This window comes from Mustelus asterias, chromosome 2, assembly GCF_964213995.1.
Source record: "Mustelus asterias chromosome 2, sMusAst1.hap1.1, whole genome shotgun sequence".
Lineage (NCBI taxonomy): Eukaryota > Metazoa > Chordata > Chondrichthyes > Carcharhiniformes > Triakidae > Mustelus > Mustelus asterias.
Window position 1 is genome coordinate 95,284,375 of NC_135802.1, and position 23,083 is coordinate 95,307,457.

Sequence of the window (23,083 nt, forward strand, 5' to 3'; positions counted from 1 at the left end):
TCCTGGTGGTTAAAGCTAAGTTGACGCTCCCAGATACTTTGTGGATCCATGATGATCGAAATATACCACTATAATCACATTGCTAAGGCTCCCTGCAGTATTTATGTCTAATCTAAAAATTGTAAAGAATATTAGCCTAAACTTCCATTTGCATAAAACTCTTACAAGAATCAAACTCCTCTTGCTCTCTTCTTAGTGTCTTAATTATTCTTTCTAAGGCTGAATTCAGGTTGGGAGTAAAATTCATTCTTGGAGGATCAAGATCAATAATATATATTTTTGGGTTGAGTGCTTTATAGTTTTGATGCAGTGGGCTTTTATTGGGGATAAATTTGGATATTTATAGTGGTCTCCTGACAGCATTCAGTTACAGTAAGAATTTTAACAACAACAGGTTAAAGTCCAACAGGTTTATTTGGTAGCAAATGCCATTAGCTTTCGGAGTGTTGCTCCTTCATCAGATGAAGTGGATATCTGCTCTCAAACAGGGCATACAGAGACAGTGACCACGACACCACACAACCCTGCCACAGTAACCTCTGCAAGACGTGCCGGATCATCGACACGGATGCCATCATCTCACGTGAGAACACCATCTACCAGGTACACGGTACCTACTCTTGCAACTCGGCCAACGTTGTCTACCTGATACGCTGCAGGAAAGGATGTCCCGAGGCATGGTACATTGGGGAAACCAGGCAGACGCTACGACAACGGATGAATGAACACCGCTCGACAATCACCAGGCAAGGCTGTTCTCTTCCTGTGGGGGAGCACTTCAGCGGTCACGGGCATTCAGCCGTTGATCTTCGGGTAAGCGTTCTCCAAGGCGGCCTTCACGACACACGACAGCGCAGAGTCGCTGAGCAGAAACATAAGAACATAAGAAATAGGAGCAGGAGTAGGCCATCTAGCCCCTCGAGCCTGCCCTGCCATTCAATAAGATCATGGCTGATCTGAAGTGGATCAGTTCCACTTACCCGCCTGATCCCCATAACCCCTAATTCCCTTACCGATCAGGAATCCATCTATCCGTGATTTAAACATATTCAATGAGGTAGCCTCCACCTCTCCAGTGGGCTGAGAATTCCAGAGATTCACCACCCTCTGAGAGAAGAAGTTCCTCCTCAACTCTGTCCTAAAATGACCCCCCTTTATTTTGAGGCTGTGCCCTCTAGTTCTAGCTTCCTTTCTAAGTGGAAAGAATCTCTCCACCTCAACCCTATACAGCCCCTTCATTATCTTATAGGTCTCTATAAGATCCCCCCTCAGCCTTCTAAATTCCAACGAGTACAAACCCAATCTGCTCAGTCTCTCCTCATAATCAATACCCCTCATCTCTGGTATCAACCTGGTGAACCTTCTCTGCACTCCCTCCAAGGCCAATATATCCTTCCGCAAATAAGGGGACCAATACTGCACACAGTATTCCCGCTGCGGCCTCACCAATGCCCTGTACAGATACAGCAAGACATCTCTGCTTTTATATTCTATCCCCCTTGCGATATAGGCCAACATCCCATTTGCCTTCTTGATCACCTGTTGCACCTGCAGACTGGGTTTTTGCATCTCATGCACAATGACCCCCAGGTCCCTTTGCACAGTAGCATGTTGTAATTTTTTTCCATTTAGACAATAATCCAATTTGCTATTATTTCCTCCAAAGTGAATAACCTCGCATTTGTCAACGTTATACTCCATCTGCCAGATCCTCGCCCACTCACTCAGATCGCCAAGTTCCGCACACATGAGGATGGCCTAAGCCGGGATCTTGGGTTCATGTCACACTATTGGTAACCCCCACAGCTTGCCTCCTGGACTTGCAGAATCTCACTGGCTGTCCTGTCTGGAGACAATCCACATTTCTTTAACCTGTGCCTAATGCTCCCTCCACTCACATTGTCTGTATCTGATCAGCTGTAAAGATTCGCATTCTAATCAGTATTCTGTAACTTGATTTTGTGTCTCTGTATGCCCTGTTTGAGAGCAGATATCCACTCCATCTGACGAAGGAGCAGCGCTCCGAAAGCTAATGGCATTTGCTACCAAATAAACCTGTTGGACTTTAACCTGGTATTGTTAAAACTCTTACTGTGTTTATCCCAGTCCAACGCCGGCATCTCCACAGCATTCAGATAACTCAGGTGCTGTTTTTTGATAGTTTCCAACATGTTCTTTACATTTTCTTTTGAAAATAAAAAAACCATGATATTTATTTGCATTAATGTGCAAATTTTCTGGAACTTATTGTAGAGAATAAGTCGGCCAGAAAGGAAAGACTGTATTTGTGAAGATTGTGAAGAGCAGAGAGTGACAGGGGAATGAAAGTCGGTCACGCCCTGAACCGTGCTTCTTCTTTGGAGCTGGGCCATCCTGAGAGGGCGCCAGCGAGTTGCTGAGGAGGGATTTTATTTGTGGCTCCATGTTCCTTTCGCCTTTTTGGGAGGCCGTCTTGTCGCCGAGGTTGTTGGTGTCCGGTTGAGAGAGGAGAGATTGTATCTGCCGACAACACAGCTCAAAATACCGGCAACTTATTCAGCTTTCGGCCTTCCCTCAGAGAGAAACCAATGCACCATCCTGCAGTCCGCACCCTTAAATAACAGCAATCCGCTCTTTATTTTCCCTTCGGCAGCTCTGCCCGGCACCCTGACACATACCCGCAGCTCCTTCAAGGCCCGGGGACATTTACCCCCATCCTCTTTAAGATATAAATATCGGAATTGTCCCGTGTAAATGTGAGTGTTGCTGATCCCTGGCGCCAGCCTGGCCTGTCCTGACCTGACTCGACTCGTGGTCTCTCTCAATGTTGCCATGGCGTCTGTGGGGACAGAGAAAGGCTCCATCAAAAAGAAAAGTGAGAAAAAATTCGCAGCCAGAGAGGAAGCCAAGCTTCTAGCAACTTTTATGGGTTTCATGAACAACATGCGAAAACAGGTAAGGATTTTGTGTGTTTCTGTGGAGCATGAACATTAAGATGCATGATAATGAAGACAAGCTGTCCAGTGGCATAAATCTTCTTAAAATGTGAAAGAGGATAAAAGCTGATCATTTTCCATGTTAATTGTTATTTTATGTGTAGTTAAGTCTATTTTCATGAACTGAGACTTGCCCACCACCAAGGTTCAGCGAGTATATTCAGCAGGGCAGTATAGAATGTGGGCTGTAATGACCAAGAAGGTACAAACCTATTTATGTTCTTAGTTGAATTCAGCTTGAGCAACAATTGTGTGTTGTTCGTTGGGTGGGGGTGGAAGGGTAGTGAGGAGTAGTGCTCTCTACAAGGTCTTTAGTTCACTGGTAGCACCCTTGTCTCTGAATCAGAAGATGTGATGCTGATGTTTAGCACAGTACAGAGGAAGTGTTCCATTGTCATGAACCTAGGAGTAGGCCATTTGGCCCCTTGAGACTTCTGTTATTTAACTAGATCATGGTTGATCTTCTACCTCAATGCCATTTTCCTACATTATCCCCATATCCACACAGTGGTTAGCACTGCTGCCTCACAGCGCCAGGGACCTGGGTTCAATTCCAGCTTCGGGTGGCTGTCTGTGTGGAGTTTGCGCTTTCTCCCTGTATCTGCGTGGGTTTCCTCTGCGTGCTGCGGTTTCCTCCCACAGTCCAAATATGTGCGGGTTAGGTTGATTGGCCGTGCTAAATTAACCCTAGTGTCAGGGGGTTAGCAGTGTAAATGAGAGTTACGGGAATAGGACCTGGGTGGGATTGAGGCCGGTACAGACTCGATGGGCCGAATGGTCGTCTTCTGTACTGTAGGGATTCTATGATCCTTTGGTGTCATTGGTATCTAGAAATCTATCGACCTCTGCTTTAAATATAATTCGATGACTGACCCCCCCACCATCCTCTTGGTAGGGAATTCCAAAGATTCACCACCCTCCTGAAGAAATTCCTCCTCATTGTGGTGCTAAATGGCCTACCTCTTATTCTGAGATTGTGCCCCTGGTTCTAGACCCACCAACCAAGAAAAATTCCTTTCTGTTGAGTCCTGTAAGAATTTTGTACACTTTGATGAAATTGTCCCTCATTCTTCTAAAAGCCAGGGAATCCAGGCCCACGAATTAATCTGGTGAACCTTCATTGCGCTTCCTCTCTGGCCAGTGTATCCTTCCTTGGGTAAGGAGACCCAAACTGCACACAATATACTAGGTGTGGTCTCAACAAGGCTCTATACAACTGCAGTAAGACATGCTTACATCCTATACTCAAATCCTCTTGCAATAAAGGCTAATGTACAATTTGTCTTCCTATTTGCTTGCAATGTTAGCTTTGAATGACTTATAAACAAGAATACCTAACTCCCTTTGGATGTCAACACTTCTCAATCTCTCAGCATTAAGAAATAATTTGCCTTTCTGTTTGTCCTACCAAAGTGGATAACTTCACATTTTCCACATATTCTATCTGCCATATTCTTGCCCATTCACTTAGTCTATATAAATCACCTTGAAGCCTCTTTGCATCCTCTTTACAACTCATATTCACACCAATTTTTATGTCACTAGCAAACTTGGAAATGTTACATTTGGTGCCCACATCCAAGTCATTGATAGATTGTGAATAGTTGTTGACCCAGCAGTGATCCTTGCAATGCACCACTAGTCACAGGCTGCTAACCTGAGAATGACCTGCTTATTCCTACTTTCTGTTTTCTGTCAGTTAACCAATCCTCAATTCATGCCAGTTTCCAACCATGAGCACTAAGTTTGCTTACTAATTTCCTGCATGGGACCTTTATCGAAAGCCTTCTGAAAATCCAAATATACCATATCTCCCTTATCTATCCTATTTCCCTTTCATAAATCCATGTTGACTCTGCTCAAACTCGCCAATATTTTCTAAGTGCCCAGTTATCCTATCCTTGAGAATAGACCTTTGCATCTTCTCTGCTACTGATGTCAGGCTAATAGATCTGTTGTTCTCTTTTATTCTCCCTTCCTCCTTTCTTAAATAGTGGTCACAGTTGCTACCTTCCAATTCAGAGGTGCCATCTTCTGAATGAGACATTAAATCGAGGCCCTTTCCCTTTGTACGTACAAGGCACTATTCGAAGAACAGCAGGCGCATTCTCCTCATGTCCAGGTCAACTTATATCCCTTGGTCAACACCATGATGGATTATGTGGCATCTGTAGTAATTTCCTTTACTGGGATGGATTATCTGGTCACTATCTCAATCTTTGTGGGGGCCTTGCTGTGCACAAATTGCTGAACGCCTTTTCTGCATTTCAACAGTGACTGCATTTTGAAAGTATTTCGTTGGCTGTAAAGCACTTTGGGATATCCTGTGGTTACATTTGGCCTCATTGCCTGTCTATTAGGGATGGGAAAAAACACTGTACAGGATCCCTGCCTTTGATGCCTTTGTTCAGGAACCTTGTTGGAAGTGTGTATACCTGGCTGCTTGGTGAGGACAGGATGAAGCTTTGAAAGAAATTATTTGCATTTATGTAGCACCTTTTGCAACCTCGGGATCTCCCAAAGCTCTTTACAGCCAATTAAATACTTTTTGAAGTGTGTGAGAGTGCTACCAACTGAGCCACAGCTGACACCAAAAAGTGATAATTTTGTGATTGGATAATGTACTGATATGCATCATAGAATCTCTACAGTGCAGAAGGAGGTGATTCGGCCCATCGAGCCTGTACCAATTCTCTGACAGAATATCTTATCCAGGCCCTCTTCCCCGCCCTAATCAGCAACCCCATACATTGATAGGTACAGGTTTTTATTGTACAAATTTGGTTGAGGCATTGGAAGCTTTGTTGGAGCCTTAGCTCACAGAAAAGATAAGAGTGTGGGAGTGGGATGCTGACTGAGATGCTCCTACTATGAGTAGATAGAACAGAGTAGGCCCAATGGAGGGCAGTCTAACTTGGCTGGATAGTGAAGGAGAGGTTTTGGAGTCACCCCCTTCTACATCTACTGTATAAATGAAAATGTGGCTGGTCATTGCAATCCTCAGGCATTTGCTAACAAAACTTGGGGCTTCCAGTTACTCAATACCAAGGAAGCACCGGGCTGTCGGGTTGCAGGTTACTTACTGGGGCAGGAAAGAGAGACAGGCCTTGGAGCCTATCTGTACAAAGTGGAGAACTTCTATGGATGTTTGGCGTGAAAGTGCAATGGTATCCCTGCTGGTAACAGATGTTTGATACTCCCTCAAGTTTCCCATTTGAGTAAGTCAAAGAAAATAATAAATATATGTATTTAATTGTATAACTAATTTTATACAGAAAAAATACTTGTGTTGTGTTATAGGCGGTCCATGGAGTTTTTATAACACGGGAGGGGGGAGCTCAGAAGCAAAAAATGGTTGAGAATCCCTGGTGTAATTGACTGTGTCAAAGGCTGCAGAGAGGTCAAGAAGGGATAATGTATCATAGATACAGAGAATGTTGTTTGAGATTTAAGGTAAGGCCATTTCAATGCTGTGGAAACCTACTTGGAAGGATTCAAACAAGAAATTGGGGAGGGATAAGCACAGATCTGAAGGCGACAACATATACAAGGAGAAGGAAAGAGAAGTTGGAGATCTGTCAGCAGTTTGCAAGGATAGAAGGATCAAGGTTGTATTTATTTTGTGTCAACCTAAAGGATGTTTGTATGGAGGTAGCCTTCTTTGAAATATTATTTTGCATCATTTATCAGATGCAACATGCTTCAATTTCTGTGAAGCCACAATTATGCACGCCAGGTCATTGAGTACATGTTCCCTAACACAATGAATATAGATTGCTGCCCCCATCTCCCCCAAAAGCTGTTGACTCATGTTGGGATACACTACAATTGCATTGGCACCAACATGCCATCAGTACTTCATCCAATAAACCATTATTCATGTATGAAACAACACAACGAGTATCATTGGTGATTCAATCACAGAGAACGTCATAGCCAAGCCGTGTCCCTATTCAAAATCCAGCAATTATTTTCCATTATGGACAATGATCAAGACCATAAACCTGACTGACTTATCTTCCCTTTCCTTGCCTTTGTGGTCCTGAAACTAATTGTAACATCTTCATTGCCACCGTGATTGAAGTCAGCTAACTCGGTACAGAGCAAGGATCAAACCTTAAGCTTTCCTGGTTTGAATAGCTCAGTTCCTCCCACACAGTTTATATATCCATAAGAAACCAAAGGAAGTTAAGCACGATTGCTGATGAATGTTCATTGTCGTCCAGAAGCTGGATTTGATGGCTTTGGAGTCAGTGAGACCTGTTATTCCCAACCCCGGAAAGTATTAATCTCGAAAGCAGACTGCAGAACATTAGAAATATGTGTTTTCTTTTACCAAAGTAGGTTGAATTGTCCTTCAGGATTCGCTTGATTTAAAATGGGATTAAAATTTAAGTGGAGGCAGGGAGACTGAAAAAGTATGGATCGTTATCCTGTCAGACATCAGTAAGTAAGAATTGGGAAGACGATGTATTTGACATGACTAATATTTTTAAGGTGACTCTTCATACCAAAATGAAGTTGGTGATTAAAAGTAATTTTCTGAGATCGTTGAGAGCAATCCAAATATTTGTAAATATTTACAATAGTTTTAATGGTGCTTGAGCATTAGCACCCCGTACACACACATCTAAATGTAGGATGATCTTAGTAAAGAATAGTGTTGAGTTTGCTCAGGAGGTAACACCAATCTCTGAATCAGAAGGTAGGTTCATGTTTCACACAGATCATATTCTAGGCTATCATTTGAATTCAGGGCTAAGGGACAGTTGTTCCATTTGCCATCTTTTGCATGGCATTGACTTGATTGTGAAGTTATTGAGCCCATGTTACTTTCTGAGGAAGAGTTGTGAGTATTCTTGGATGTCACTGTCAACATTCCTCCCAATACCACAAAGTACAGATTAACTGGCTGTTCATATTTTGCTCCTTGTGGGATATTGCTGGGAAAAAATTACCATGTATATGGCAAAATCTAATGAGATATTTTGATGCCCTACTCGTGATGCAAACATTAAACAGTGTGGGCATTATTATTGTTTGAAAGGCAGAATAACTGTTAACAAATTGGACTTTGAAACAAGGCCTTAAATTTCTTATCCAATTAAGTTAAGATAAGGCTTTGAAATAAAATTACAGTCTCAAAATCTTTCAGAAGGATAAAAAAGGAGACACAGTAATGGAATGTTTGAACAAACTTCACCTTGAATATCTCTTAACCAAGACATTGATTGCTGGCATACATTGGCTCTTGGCCCACCAATGTCTCAAATTTAAAATTCTCACCTTCTGTTCAAAACCCTCCATTGCCTCACTCCTCCCCATCACTGTAATGTCCTCCAGCTCTGCAGTCTGCCAGGGGACTCTGTCTCCCTCTAATTCTGGCTGTTTTTGCATCCCTGATTTACTTTCCCCACCCTTAGCTTTTAGTTGCCTAGGTCCTAAGTTCTGGAATTCCCATCCTAAGCCTCTCCCCCTTTTTACCCCTCTCTGCTTTTATGATGGCCTTTAAAACCCATAACTTTGTTCCAGCTTTTGGGTACCTGTCCTAATATCTTCCTGACCAGCTTGGTGTCAAAATTCGTCTGATAATGTTCCTGTGAAATGCCTTGGGATGTTTTACGACATTAAAAGTGTAATGCAAATACAGGTTGTTGCTGTTTGTATTGCTGCTCTTCTGCCAGTTCCTGTTACAATGTACAACCTATCGCAATGCCAAAGTAAACTTGATGTTTTGGTTGAGGCTAGCTATTGCAAAGACCTGACTGGGAGGGGGTGGGAAGAGAGTCTTCTCAGCTGCTGGCTGTTGTGCAATTTTGGTGATCATGCAAATAGTAATGTAAGAAATGTTGTACCCGTTGCATATTGATTGGGGAAAAAAGTAATCGTGTTGAAGCTTTTCACCTTGCACTCATTGGGACAAATTTCAAATAGAGTAACAACTATACTGCATGTGGAAAGGGTGTTAATTGGTTGGCAAGTTGACTCAGGTTGATGTATTGCCATGGAGAATGCACCAGGTCACTATTGTCCCTCACAGAATAAAGTTGCAAAACTTGGACATGTTCCTTTTTCTACAGAAGACAGGTCTCTGTGTATGAATAGATGAAGCTGCTAGCGTGCATCAGTGAGCCACATTGCAAGCCCAATTAATAATTTTAAATTGTTAGTGTAATTCTTAGCACATTCATTTGTGTTGTAGGCAGAATATATTTTTGGCTTGACAGCAGTGGTTGTAAGTGTATGCTAGGATTTGTCCTCATGGTTCACCTCGTGCATGTATATACAGGCTATCTCAGGCACATAAAAGTGCTGTCTTGTCACGCCCTATCTTGTCTATGACTGATTCTGCACTACATGCATTCTCTCACTCATGCTGAGTGAGTGCTTCAACTAGTTCTGGGTAAATTTTCCACTTGCATGGTGAAGGATTCCATCACCTTTGCAAAGAATACATGTGACTTGCATATTGATAACAATACTGTGATACTGTATCCACTTGACATTGCAAGCCTATTCGCTAATGTGCTGCTCAAGGAATCCATAGACGGATGTGCCCTGAAACTTAATCATGGCAGTCTCAGGAAATTTAGCATGTCAGCTACAACTCTCACCAACTTTTACAGATGCACCATAGAAAGCATTCTTTCTGGTTGTATCACAGCTTGGTATGGCTCCTGCTCTGCCCAAGACCACAGGATCTATAAAAGGTCGTGAATGTAGCCCAATCCATTTAGCAAACCAGCCTCCCATCCATTGATTCTGTCTACACTTCCCGCTGCCTCAGCAAAGCAGCCAGCATAATTAAGGACCCCACGCACCCCGGACATTCTCTCTTCCGCCGCCTTCCTTCGGGAAAAAGATACAAAAGTCTGAGGTCACGTACCAACCGACTCAAGAACAGCTTCTTCCCTGCTGTTATCAAACTTCTGAATGGACTTGCCTTGCATTAAGTTGATCTTTCTCTACACCCTAGCTATGACTGTAACACTACATTCTGCACTCTCTCGTTTCCTTCTCTATGAACGGTATGTTTTGTCTGTATAGCGTGCAAGAAACAATACTTTTCACTGTTAATACATGTGACAATAATAAATCAAATCAAAATCTAGACTCACCATTTTCTGAATATGAACATTGCGCCACATGCAGTCAAGTTTGGCTTTAATGACACCATGTATGCCCAAATAGATGGTGTTGCCATGGGATCTTCTCTTGGCCCAGCTCACACTAAAAGTTTCATCTGTTTTTCATGAGAAACATATTTTTAATGGGATGACTCCAAACCCATCCATGTTTTGATATGTAGTCGATATGTTTGTTATATTCGAATCTGCAGCTGCAAGAAAGGATGGATGGAGCACGTTAAGATGTGCAAAAATTTCTGTGTTCAAATTCATCTTTGCAAGGAAGCAGTCAAATGAGTTCCCTTTCCTCTAGGTGCTGGTTGAGAAATCTGCTCATGGATTCTCTACTACTGTCCACCGGAAGCCTATCTGCCACTGGCACACATCACAGGAAAGATTAACCACTTTGAATATCAAATATGTTTTGAAACTTGCACAGTTGTTAACTGGTTTGAAAAAAATTCCGATGTGTTGTGATTCCTATAGCTCCATATGCTCTGATAATGGCCTTATAGGCAATCATGTCACTAGGATCCCAGCTATTTGCTCATTGTGCAAGCTGATGCCAAAATAGGGCAAATTAAAAATTTCCTGCATGATAATGGCTACCCCAATCAGAGAATTCCTTCCTGTGTATCACAAATGGACCCAAGGCCTCTACTTTCGGACTTGAAAAGTGTCTAATCTATCTCAAATTACTTTGAGTAAGGTGTTGCAATTTTTTTGAGCAACTGGTAAGCCGGCCATTTCACATTGCTACTGTGTCCAAGAGCAATGCAAGTGATATTAACAAAAAGATGTTCTGTCTACCACTCAAATGAGTAATATGGTATGTAAATTTCAGTGCAATAGGCACACATTCCAACATCTGGCAGTATCAAATAGCACATCCCATTGGCTGTTTGCAATAGGCAATGTACTAGCCATACTCAACCATCTTGCCTTGCATTTATCAGAACATAATGTACCTCTTTAGATATGATTCTGCAAGTGTGCAGCACTAGCTGAACAATTCCAAGTGTGTTTAAAAGTTGTACTAACAACCAATTTAAGATGGTTAGTTCGATTTGCATTATGGCTCATGTATGCTTGCTAGAAGATGCATATTTTCATATGAAATCTGTGTTCTGCAGACAAAAGGGACATGTCCAGCCAGTGTTCCTATTTTTAAAAAAAGTGAACAAAAACATTTGAGGGTCATAGTTCGCTCATGCATAATCTATGGTAATGCCTTTTCTCATGCAGTATAAATTGTTGCTCCTTTTGAAACTTGACGTTCTTGTGTCTGGCCTGATGCATGTAAGGCGAAAACCTATGAATGCATGTCTCTTTTTTTTCAGCAATACTTGAGTTCTGCACTGCAAGTGACCACTTGCATGTTCTTAATAAAAACAGAAAATGTTGGAAAACTCAACAGGTCGACAGCATCTATGGAGAGAGAAACCGAGTTAACATTTCAAGTTGAATATGATTCTTCTTAGGAACTCAGTTTTTATTTTAAATTTCCAGCATCCATAGTAATTTGCTTTTATTATAGTTGCATATTCTTGTTGGCCACAACATTTCTTGCATTGCAGTGTTTGTCTGATCATTCTGAATGCAATATATGTGTGTGATTTCCAAATGGGATATAGGAACAGGTGGGCACGTTGGATTAGGATTATTGTTTGTGTACAAGGTGGACTGGTTTGACAAAACAGCTTGTTTCTGTTTTATAATTTCTACGTTTTCAATTTAGAAAATTTTGTGTGATGTCCTTCTGGTGGTGTCAGATCGGAAAATCCCAGCTCATCGAGTAGTGCTTGCAGCTGCCAGCCACTTTTTCAGTCTAATGTTTACCAGTAAGTTTGTTTCTGCTGATCAGTTTTACAGTTTCATTAAGTGACCATTGAGGTTCATCGCACCTTACTGCAAATTAATTAATTATAAATGGACTGCTCTTCCCTGATAGCAAATATGCTTGAATCAAAGTCTTATGAAGTGGAACTCAAAGATGCTGAACCTGACATAATTGAACTGCTGGTAGAGTTTGCGTATACTGCAAGGTGAGTATATATGTCTTTCCCTGACTCCTTATTCATTTTTAAAAATCATTTGTTGAATTCAGTCCCTTAAGCTTTAAACTTGGGAAACATAATGCAAAAGTTTGTTTCAAAGAAACTGCAGTTAACAGTTTCCAATTTTTAAAAAATATTTGCAGGATTTCTGTTAACAGCAATAATGTCCAATCTCTGTTGGATGCAGCAAACCAGTATCAGATTGAGCCGGTGAAGAAAATGTGTGTTGAATTCCTTAAAGAGCAAATTGATGCTTCAAATTGCCTTGGTATGTTATTGATCTTTATTGAGATGTTGTCCTATAACAATTAGGGTAAACAGTAGTGATGCTGTAGTTTTTATCACTCAAACCTCCGCCATATCTTTCCCTGTATTGTCTTGAAATCTGATTTAAAAACTAGAAATAATGACAAATTATGCTGTACAGTGTGACCCTGGCTGCCTCAATTAAAGAAAGATGCTTCTGCAGTGTCATTCGTTTCTTTGACATTAGTTTTGATTTTAATCTTTTCCATGTCTTGCTAGTATGATCCAGCAAATGACTATATTATGTTGATCAATAAACTTGCAGATTGACCATTGGATTATAATGAGTAAGTTAATCTCAACCTGGCACTACATTTTCCTGTTTAGGGAATGGGAAATTGGCTGGACTTCCTACTTGTAGTGTGATTTTCATCTTTGGGTGTAAATATATTCTTAATAAATTTAGAATCATAGAATCCCTACAGTACAGAAGACCATTCAGCCCATCGAGTCTGTACCGACTACAATCCCACCCAGACCCTATTCCTGTAACCCTATGCATTTACCCTGCTAATCCCCCTGACGCTAGGGTCAATTTAGCATGGTCAGTCAACCTACCCACACATCTTTGGAGTGTGGGAGGAAACCGGAGGAAACCCACGCAGACACGGGGAGAAAGTGTAAACTCCACACAGTGACCCGAGGCCGGAATTGAACCTGGGATCCTGGTGCTGTGAGGCGGCAGTGCTAACCATTGTGCCACCGCGATATCCTTTATATTGCTTTAAGGCCTACTTGAATCTTGTGCAAATAGTAGCCAATTTTCTGCTCTAACCCTACTCGTTGGAATTTAGAAGGCTGAGGGGGGATCTTATAGAGACCTATAAGATAATGAAGGGGCTGGATAGGGTAGAGGTGGAGAGATTCTTTCCACTTGGAAAGGAAGCTAGAACTAGAGGGCACAGCCTCAAAATATAGGGGGGTCAGTTTAGGACAGAGTTGAGGAAGAACTTCTTCTCTCAGAGGGTGGTGAATCTCTGGAATTCTCTGCCCACTGAAGTGGTGGAGGCTACCTCATTGAATATGTTTAAATCACGGATAGATGGATTCCTGATTGGTAAGGGAATTAGGGGTTATAGGCCGGTAAGTGGAACTGATCCACTTCAGATCAGCCATGATCTTATTGAATGGCGGGGCAGGCTCGAGGGGCTAGATGGCCTACTCCTGCTCCTATTTCTTATGTTCTTACAACACTGAGATCTAGGAACAACATCAATTGTAGGAGAGGAGAATTGTAAACCAGATTTGAAGATGGAACAGGAGTAAGCCATTCAGCTTTGTGAGCTGTTTCACCATTCCGTTAGATCGTGGTTTATCTGTATCTCAATTCCATTTACCTGTCATTGCTCTTTGTCCTTTGATATTCTCATCTGAAAAAAAACTATCAATCCTAGTTTTGAAAATGTCAATAGGCCTTACATCCACTGCTTCTTTGGAGGCATGAATCCCACATTTCCACTCCCCTTTGTGTGGGGAAAAAGTGCTTCCTGATTTAATTCTTTAATAGACTCGCTCTTATTTTAATATTGTACTCTTGAATTCTGGATTTCCTTGTCCAAGGAAATACAATTGATGCAGGGAAAGTATCAAATCTTTCATTCATTTTAAATATCTTTATTAGATGACACTTTATATTTCTAAACTCAAAGGAATACAACCCAAGTTTAGACAACCTGTCCTTAAGTCCCTAGCATTCTGGTGCATCTGCACTGTAAACCTTCCAAGGCCAATATATCTTTCCTGAAGTTCAGTTTCCAAAACTGTAATATTCCAGATTGGATCTGACCAAGGCTCTGTACAGCTAAGGCATTATTTTCTAATTTTTATATTCTAGCTCCGATGAGATAAAGATCAACATTACATTTGCCTTTTTATAACCTGTGCACTAGTTTTTGGAATATGTATATAGGCACCTAATCCCTTTGCTCTTTCACACTTTGCTCTTCCTGGCGGTACAGTGGCACAATGGTTAGCACTGCTGCCTCACAGCGCCAGGGAATCGGGTTCGATTCCCAGCTTGGACTACTGTCTGTGCGGAGTTTGCACATTTTCCCCGTGTCTGTGTGGGTTTCCTCTGAGTACTCCGGTTTCCTCCCACAATCCAAAGATGTGCAGGTTGGGTGAATTGGCCATACTAAATTTTCCCTTAACATCAGGGGGACTAGCTAGGGTAAATGCATGGGGTTGTGGGGATCGGGCCTGGGTGGGATTGTGCTTGGTGCAGACGCGTTGAGTCAAATGGCCGCCTCCTGCATTGTAGGATTCTATGATCCTAACTCTTGGTCTCTCACAATTAATAAAATAAATCTGTCTGACCAATTATTGTGTAATGCTAAATTAGATTGTGACTGTCATTCAAGACTGTTTCTTAACATCGTAACAGGAACAAGCCATTTGCCTCAAAAGATGAATTGTATGTTAATTATTTTAAAGCTTAATTTAAAAAAATTGTCTCCTTCTGCACTGTAGGGATTCTGTGATTCTAAATTAGTCTATTTGTACAAGATATTATTAGGCCACTGTGCAGTTTTTGGTGCTCCGTCATAAGACATTAAAAACCACACATTGTGTATCATAGATCACCAGAATTATGACGGGACTGAGAAATTATGAGGAAAGGTATTGGAACTATTTCTCTAAAAGCTGAAAACACGGGGGGTGGGTGCAATAGAAGTTTTGAAAATTATGAGGGGTTTCAATCCGATGATAAGGAAGGACTGTTTCCTCTGGTTGGGGACTGCTTGCCAAGGAGTCAATAATTGATGTTATCACTGAGGGGGAGTAGAATGTGTAGAAGAATTGTTTTTTACACAGAGGTCGTTGGGACATGAAATACTTTGCTGCAGGAAACAATTGAACTCAAGGCCACGTAATCTTTAAAAAGAAAATTGATAGCTAATTGAAAGAGAGGCTATGTGAGGAAAGTCTGCACATGTGTGATTGGCCAAATGCCCCCCTACTCTGGTTCTCCATGGTTGTTTTCTGACTTTGTTTGCAGGAATAAGTGTGTTGGCAGAGTGCCTCGACTGCCCAGAGCTCAAGACTTCAGCAGATGCATTCATTCATCAGCATTTCACTGAAGTTTACAAGACTGATGAGTTTTTGCAACTTGATGTCAAAAGAGTAACTCATCTGCTGAAACAAGATGCACTGACAGTTAGAGCAGAAGATCAGGTACACAAAGCTATTTTCAAACTCCCTTCACAAAACTCCCTTATTCAAATAAACTGTATGGTTACTATGGCGTAGGAAAAAGTAGTAATTATATATTGGCATTGAGTGTTTGAGGTAGGATTAGATGGGAAGAGAGCTTATCCATTATTGCTATTTTCTGCTGACTGCAAAATCATTCAGGAGCTCGAAATGCTCCCTCTTATTTTAATATTTTACTGTAAATACTTTTTTTGGGGAAGACGAACAAGATATTATTTTGTTCTCATGGTCTGTCTTCGATATATACATTCAAAGAATGCAAGTTCTCTTCAGATATGATTCATTCCTTTGTGATGTTTTATTTCTATTCCACTGTAGGTTTATGATGCAGCAGTCAGGTGGTTAAAATATGATGAGCTCAATCGACAGCAGTATATGGTTGATATTCTGGCTAAAGTCCGATTTCCACTAATCTCTAAGAATTTCTTGAGTAAAACCGTCCAAGCAGAATCACTCATACAGGATAATCCAGAATGTCTTAAAATGGTTATTAGTAAGTATTTGTGTTTTGTCTACCTAAATCATTGCCATATTTAATTTGGGCAACAATATGATTACTTTAAACTCTGTTCTCAACTAAGTGGATTTTAGTGTAGATCAGAACACTAAGCCACAAGGTTTCATCTGTTAATTTAATTTAAGATTATATCTTTTTAAAATATATGTCATAATGACCAGCCTATGACCAATGCATATTTACTAGGCTTTGGTAGAAAGACCAGCAAGAATCTGCATATTTCTAGATTTAGACTTTATATATGGATCGATAGCAATTGAACTCAAAGTGAAACAAAACTACGTGGCAAAATGATAGATGTTTGCTGGATTGATGTCACAGGAATAAAATGCATTTTATCTGAGGTTGGGCAGTTTATATTTCTTGTTGGGGAAATTCCAATTAAGTGACTAGAATGTAATCTAGCACATTAGAATGTTTAGGTTGGATCAAATGTATGTATTTAGGAACTGTTTTTACATGTGCTAAAACTCTGGGAAATAATTTTGGATCCAACAGATTGGTTTTATGTGAATTAAGGCAGTCTTAATCCAGTAACTGGGTACCAAATCACAGCCATTGACAAGCAGTTACAGATTTTAATTAAGTGGGCATAAGCAATAGGGATGGTGGTCTGGAAAATACGCAGTAGGGGTAACACACGATGCTCGGGGTAAAGCACTTTGTGGAGCAATAGAGAAAAGGCTGCACTCCATCTAAAATTTGTGTTGATGCTGGGTGATGAGATGAGAGCAGTGCTCCATTTTCTACTCGTATAATCAGTCACTCTGATGAATACACAAGATGCATAAATTGAACTTAAGGTAACTACTAAGTGGAAGTCAACACTTTCAGAGAACGTGGATCTTTCTGACGAACCAGCTTGCCTTTTTGTTTTGAGAGAGTGGCATTGCAAATGGGTGTTGAAACATTCTATTTTATTGTATATCTGAATGTCCAGGAAGTCTTTGATATGGTTCCTCATTCTTAACTGTTTCTCCATCTAGGTGGCATGCGCTACCATCTCCTGTCTCCAGAGGACAGAGAAGAATTGGGAGAAAGTACACGGCCAAGACAAAAAAAACATGATTATCGTATTGCTTTGTTCGGTGGATCTCAGCCACAATCCTGTCGATACTTTAATCCCAAGGTAAACACTGGGGGCTGAGGTGGGGGGAGGGATGGAATAAGACATTTCGATCAATAGGTTCCACGTAAATACGGAAGTCTTACAGAACTATGTAGAACTTGCATAGAAAATGGAATTGAACAGTTTAACCAAACCAGTCCATGTTGGAAATAAAAACAGAAAATGCTGGAAGTAACTCGGGTCAAGCAGCATTTGAGGAATAGGGTTAATGTTTCAAGTCGGTGACCTTTTATCAAAATGGACTGCTGCTTGTGTGGAGGATGAGCATCAATGGTCTATGTTGTTGTTTATTCTTCATGTGAGCCATATTCCAAAGATCTTAGACTTAATGGCTGCTCATATCAGCAATGTAGTTATTTTTATCTTAAAATGATCGGTAATATTTGTTCTCAGTGGTACAGCTTTTGGTGGGTATATCAATGAAAGGGATGTCTCCCTCATGCTGCTTTTTTAAAAAAGTGTGGGATGTGTCATCCTGTCCATCTCCAAATAGCCCAAATCTCTCCCCACAATGGTTAAATGTGCTTGTGTCTCTTAAGGTTCATTTAAAATATTTTAACTTTGGTTGTAATTTCACCAAGAATCTGATACTATTGTAGTTCCTTTAGTTTTTGAAAAACATTGCTATTAAACTAATAGCTCCCAAAATGTTCAGTGTATTATGCCAAGTTCAAGTGGAATAATTTAGTTCTTGCTATATATGCAACTATCCCAATAGGTCAAGTTCAATGTAATTGGGAGTTTCTTTCCTTAAATTATGTTACTCTTTGCACAGGATTATACTTGGATAGACATTCGTTGTCCATTTGAGAAGCGTCGAGATGCAGCCTGTGTCTTCTGGGACAATGTAGTTTACATGTTGGGTGGTTCGCAGCTTTTCCCCATCAAACGGATGGACTGCTACAATGTGGTTAAGGACAGCTGGTATTCTAAGCTAGGTCCTCCCACTCCTCGCGACAGTCTTGCAGCATGTGCTGCAGAAGGCAAGATTTACACATCTGGAGGCTCTGAAGTAGGTGAGCTAATTGTCTGTTAATTCAATGGTGCTTATCGGCGGCACGGTAGCACAGTGGTTAGCACTGCTGCTTCACAGCTCCAGGAACCTGGGTTCGATTCCTGGCTTGGGTTACTGTCTGTGTGAAGTTTGCACATTCTCCTCGTGTCTGCGTGGGTTTCCTCCGGGTGCTCCAGTTTCCTCCCACTGTCCAAAGATGTGCGGGTTAGGTTGATTGGCCATGCTGAAAAAAAAATTGCCCCTTAGTGTCCTGAGATGCGTAGGTTAGAGGGATTAGTGGGTAAAATATGTAGGGATATGGGGATAGGGCCTGGGTGAGATTGTGGTTGGTGCAGACTCGATGGGCTGAATGGCCTCTTTCTGTACTGTAGGGTTTCTATGATTCTTATATGTACAGGATGCACTGCAGCAATTCCACAAGGCTTCCTCAGCATCACTGCCCAAACCTACAACCTTCACTACCTAGAAGGACAAGACCAGCACATGCTGTATGGATTTTTGGGAACACTACCTCCAGATACTAACTATTGGACTTGAACATATGTCACTGTTCCTTCATTGCCTCTGTGTTCAAAATCCTAGAACTCCCTATCTAACAGTATAGGGAGAGCACCTTTACCACACAGATTTCAACAAGACCAACCACTACCTTTGAGATCAACCAGGATGGGCAATAAATACTGACCGTGCTCAAAGAAGCCCACACGCATAACATTAAATTTTAAAATATTCCTGTTTAAAAGTACACTGGTTTCATTGCCTCATTTTATAGGTGAATGCTCTGTAAAGCTCTTTCACGTTCTAATCAGTAAAGAATTGTAGCTCACTCGAGATGTTTGTAAAATTTAGTTTCAGTGCCATAGAAGATGGTGGTGTGGCGGTATTGTCACTGAATTAGTAACCCAGAGGCCCAGGCTAATGCTCTGGGGACGCAGGTCAAATTCCACCACGGCAACTAGTGGAATTTAAATTCAATTAATAAATCTGAAATTAAAAGCTAGTCTCAGTCATGGTGACCATGAAACTATTGTTGTTTGTTTTAAAAACCCATCTGGTTCACTAATGTCCTTTAGGGAAGGAAATCTGACTTCCTACCTAGTCTGGCTTAAATGTGACTCCAGACTCTCAGCAATGTGGTTGACTCTTAACTGCCCTCTGAAATGGCTGAGCAAGCCACTCAGTTCAAGACCAATTAGGGATGGGCAACAAATCATAGAATCCCTACCATGCAGGAGGAGGCCAGTTGGCCCATCGAAAACCCAGACCCTATCCGCATAACCCCACATATTTACCCCCTAACACTATCAACCTAACCTGCACATCTTTGAACTCTGGGAGGAAACCGGAGCACCCCCGGAGGAAACCCATGCAGGCACGGGGAGAACATGCAAACTCCGCATAGACAGTCACCCAAGGCCAGAATCGAACCTGGGTCCCTGGCGTGAGGCGGCAGTGCTAACCACTGTGCCACCAATACTGACATCCCATGAAAGGATAAAGAAAAAATCATTATCATGTCCCTGGACAATTTATAAAGTTAAAGAAGGGTTTCACAGCTTTGTAATGCTAGCAAAATAAGTTGCCTGATGTTAAATATTAATTGGGTGCCAGCCCTTAAGTTGGTTAGTACCAGCTTTTTAATTATTTTTTCTATTGCAGGAAACTCTGCCATGTATCTATTTGAATGCTATGATACCAGAACAGAGAATTGGCATACCAAACCCAGTATGTTGACACCTCGATGCAGCCATGGCATGGTGGAGGCTAAAGGACTCATCTATGTTTGCGGAGGAAGTTTAGGCAACAACGTATCTGGAAGAGTTCTAAATTCCTGTGAAGTGTACAATCCTGCAACTGAGTCGTAAGTGCCAGTAATCCTGGAATCTCCAAATAGTAGCTTGCTCTTCCAAAGTTGTGGTTTCTGAAAGAGCCATGTTTCCCTTCTCTCGTCTTTCCCAATTAATTTCCCTAACCTTTTAAATTCACAGCTATTAGTTTTGAGGTAATGGTCCTCCTTAGCCAATTTGCAGCTGTTGCCATGTCCAACCACACCATCCTCCCCCAATGCTTCTCCGCTGTTTTCCAGCAGGGTGGGACTGCTCTCGTCTAGTCCGCTTCTTATCTACCTAATCGTGGCCAGAGTTTCACCTGCAGTTGGTTCTTTTCCTGCTCCCACATTGTTACATTTGGTGGCCCCCACAGATCTATCCTTATCTATTCCGTATCTACTGACTCTATCCCTCCTCTTAGCAATTGTGTGAGATTAAACCAGTCTAGTCATAACCTTAGTGTCATACTTGACTCAGATGAGTGCCCTTCCAGGTGTTCATGGTATCACTAAGATTGCCTTTTTTCACCTCTGTGATGTGGCCTGACGACATCCCTGTCTCAGTGCATCTCAGTCTCATGCCTTTGTTACCTCAAGACTTCACTTCCAATGCATTCCTAGTCGGCCTTTCACACTTTACTCTCTGTAAACTTGATCTAAAAATCTAGTCACCCGTGTCTTAAATGTTCACTTATCATTCCTGTGCTTGGCATAGGAATGCTCCTGGGTGGCACAATGGTTGGCACTGCTGCCTCACAGTGCCAGGGACCCCGGTTCAATTCTCCCCGTGTCTGCATGGGTTTCCTCCGGGTGCTCCGGTTTCCTCCCACAGTCTGAAAGACGTGCTGGTTAGGTGTGTTGACCTGAACAGGTGCCGGAGTATGGCGACTAGGGGAATTTCACAATAACTTCATTGCAGCGTAAATGTAAGCCTACTTGTGACAAATAAACTTTAAACTTTAACTTTTAAAACCTACATTTGCTCCCAGTCAAGCAATGTCTTGATTTTAAAATTCTCAACTTTCTTTTCAGATCCTTTCATGCCCTCGCTCTTCCCCATCTCTGTTATTTCCTTCAGCCCCACAATCCTTCCAAGATATCTGCACCCTAATTCTTGGCTCTTGAGGATCTCCAATTTTAGTCGCTCCACCATCGGTGGCTGTACCTTCAGTTGCCCAGGTGCTAAGCTCTGGAGTTCCTTCCCTACACATCTCTACTTAACTTTCCTCCTTTAAGACATTCTGTAAAACTTATCTCTTTGACCAAATGATCTGACCTAATAATATGTCTTTATATGCTTGATGTCCTATTTTGTTTTAATGTTCTTGTGAAGCACCTTGAAACATTTTATTACATTAAAGGTGCTATATAAATATAGACGGAAGTCCTCTGTTCTTTGTACACTGAGTTTATAGAATGGTTACAGCACAGAAGGAAGCAATTGTTCTTCTTGTGTTCATGCCAGGTCTCTGCAAGAGCAACTTCCCTCGTCCCACTCCCTCTGCCTTTTGCCCATAGCCCTGCATTTTTTTCTGTCAGATAATTATCCAATTTTCTTTTGAAGGCCTCAATTGACTTTGTCTCCCACACTCTCGGGCAATTCATTCCAGATACTAACCACTTATACTGTTAAAAAAAGAGTTTTTGCACTTGTAGTTGTTGCTGCTTTTTTGCCAATCACCTTAAATCAGTGTCCTCTGGTTCTGGACCCTTCTGCCAATGAGAACAGTTTCTTCTGATCTACACTGTCCAGTATCCTCATGGTTTTGAACACCTTTCTCAACTCTCCTCTGGAGGAACTAAGTCCAAATTCTTTAGTTGGTAGGTGAGACAGTACAACGAAGGGAACATATCCACAGGGCCTTCTGCTAATTATTTAATTAATTGTAGATCATCATCATCCTCACTGACTGGTTCTAACTCAGCATAGACTAAGAATTAAATCTGGGATATAGCTCTCTTTCTCCCAGCCAGCCCCAGTTTGGAAGTAAGTCATGAAAGTAGGAACTTCCCTCATTTGTACTGATGGGGTTGATCTCACTATACATACCTCGAGGGGTTCCATACTTGGCCTTTTAATCCAGTGACCTCTGCTGAAAGTGAGTGTGTGTGTGTGGTGCTGGGTCAATACATAATCAGATTTGCAATGATGCACCCCTTCCCGGTCAGGCCAGTATTCTGTCAATTCAGAAACCAGGCTTAGCATTTTAGGTGAGGTACCAGATGGTGTAAAACTGATGCTTTGCATAAAACCATATACCCACATGTTACTGTCTTTAAAAGAAGAGTGATGAAAAGGAGGATTAAAAAATTCTAGTCTTCATGGTCCATTTCTTCACAAAACCATGAGACAAACATGTTCCTGTGTAACCTATCCTGCTGTAAGTTTGGGGAATTTTATGGAGTTGGAAAACATGGTGTGCCATGTCACATGAGTGACTGAATTAGGCAGGATGGTTTCCCAATGGCGGATTGAGGTGCAGAGATGAAGTCAGCGGGCATTGTTTGTGGCATGTCAAATTGCACCAACCTTTGCTGGGTTCGTACTTGTAATTCATTTGCCATGAATATTCATTCACCTGAAACAATTTCAATAAAGCCCTATCCTGGGGATAAAAACCGAAGTGCATGAGAATCTTTTGGATCTGGTTCACAATTGTTTAAAAGTGGCACGTACCAGTCAGCTCTGAAGTTGTGACTAACTTAAGCCAGCTTCCATGTTGAACTCTGAGGCTCAAGGAAGTAGGTTTGAAATGTTGGTACGTAGATGTGGTGGTTCTGTAATTGGGTGGGGATGGGTGGGTCAAGCAGAGATTGAAAGATGGATGAAGGGCCTAAAGGGCAGGGTCAATGCCCTCAATGGTGCGGCCATGGGGATGGAATTGAAGGTGCGACATGGCAGAGGGAACAGTCACA

At 41.6% G+C, this 23,083-nt stretch overlaps 1 protein-coding gene across 1 annotated transcript in view; it reads left to right on the forward strand.

The window, feature by feature from the left end:
- The first annotated feature begins 2,389 nt into the window (after positions 1 to 2,389).
- Positions 2,390 to 23,083, forward strand: part of klhl7 (kelch-like family member 7) — a 29,548-nt gene continuing 8,854 nt past the window's right edge. Inside the window, exons 1-9 of the mRNA XM_078238687.1 lie at positions 2,390 to 2,934; positions 11,841 to 11,943; positions 12,054 to 12,147; positions 12,303 to 12,427; positions 15,464 to 15,639; positions 15,997 to 16,171; positions 17,182 to 17,324; positions 18,100 to 18,340; positions 19,999 to 20,200. Of these exons, the coding sequence (XP_078094813.1) occupies positions 2,812 to 2,934; positions 11,841 to 11,943; positions 12,054 to 12,147; positions 12,303 to 12,427; positions 15,464 to 15,639; positions 15,997 to 16,171; positions 17,182 to 17,324; positions 18,100 to 18,340; positions 19,999 to 20,200 (1,382 nt within the window). The 5' untranslated portion in view covers positions 2,390 to 2,811. The remainder of the gene's footprint in view (positions 2,935 to 11,840; positions 11,944 to 12,053; positions 12,148 to 12,302; positions 12,428 to 15,463; positions 15,640 to 15,996; positions 16,172 to 17,181; positions 17,325 to 18,099; positions 18,341 to 19,998; positions 20,201 to 23,083) is intronic.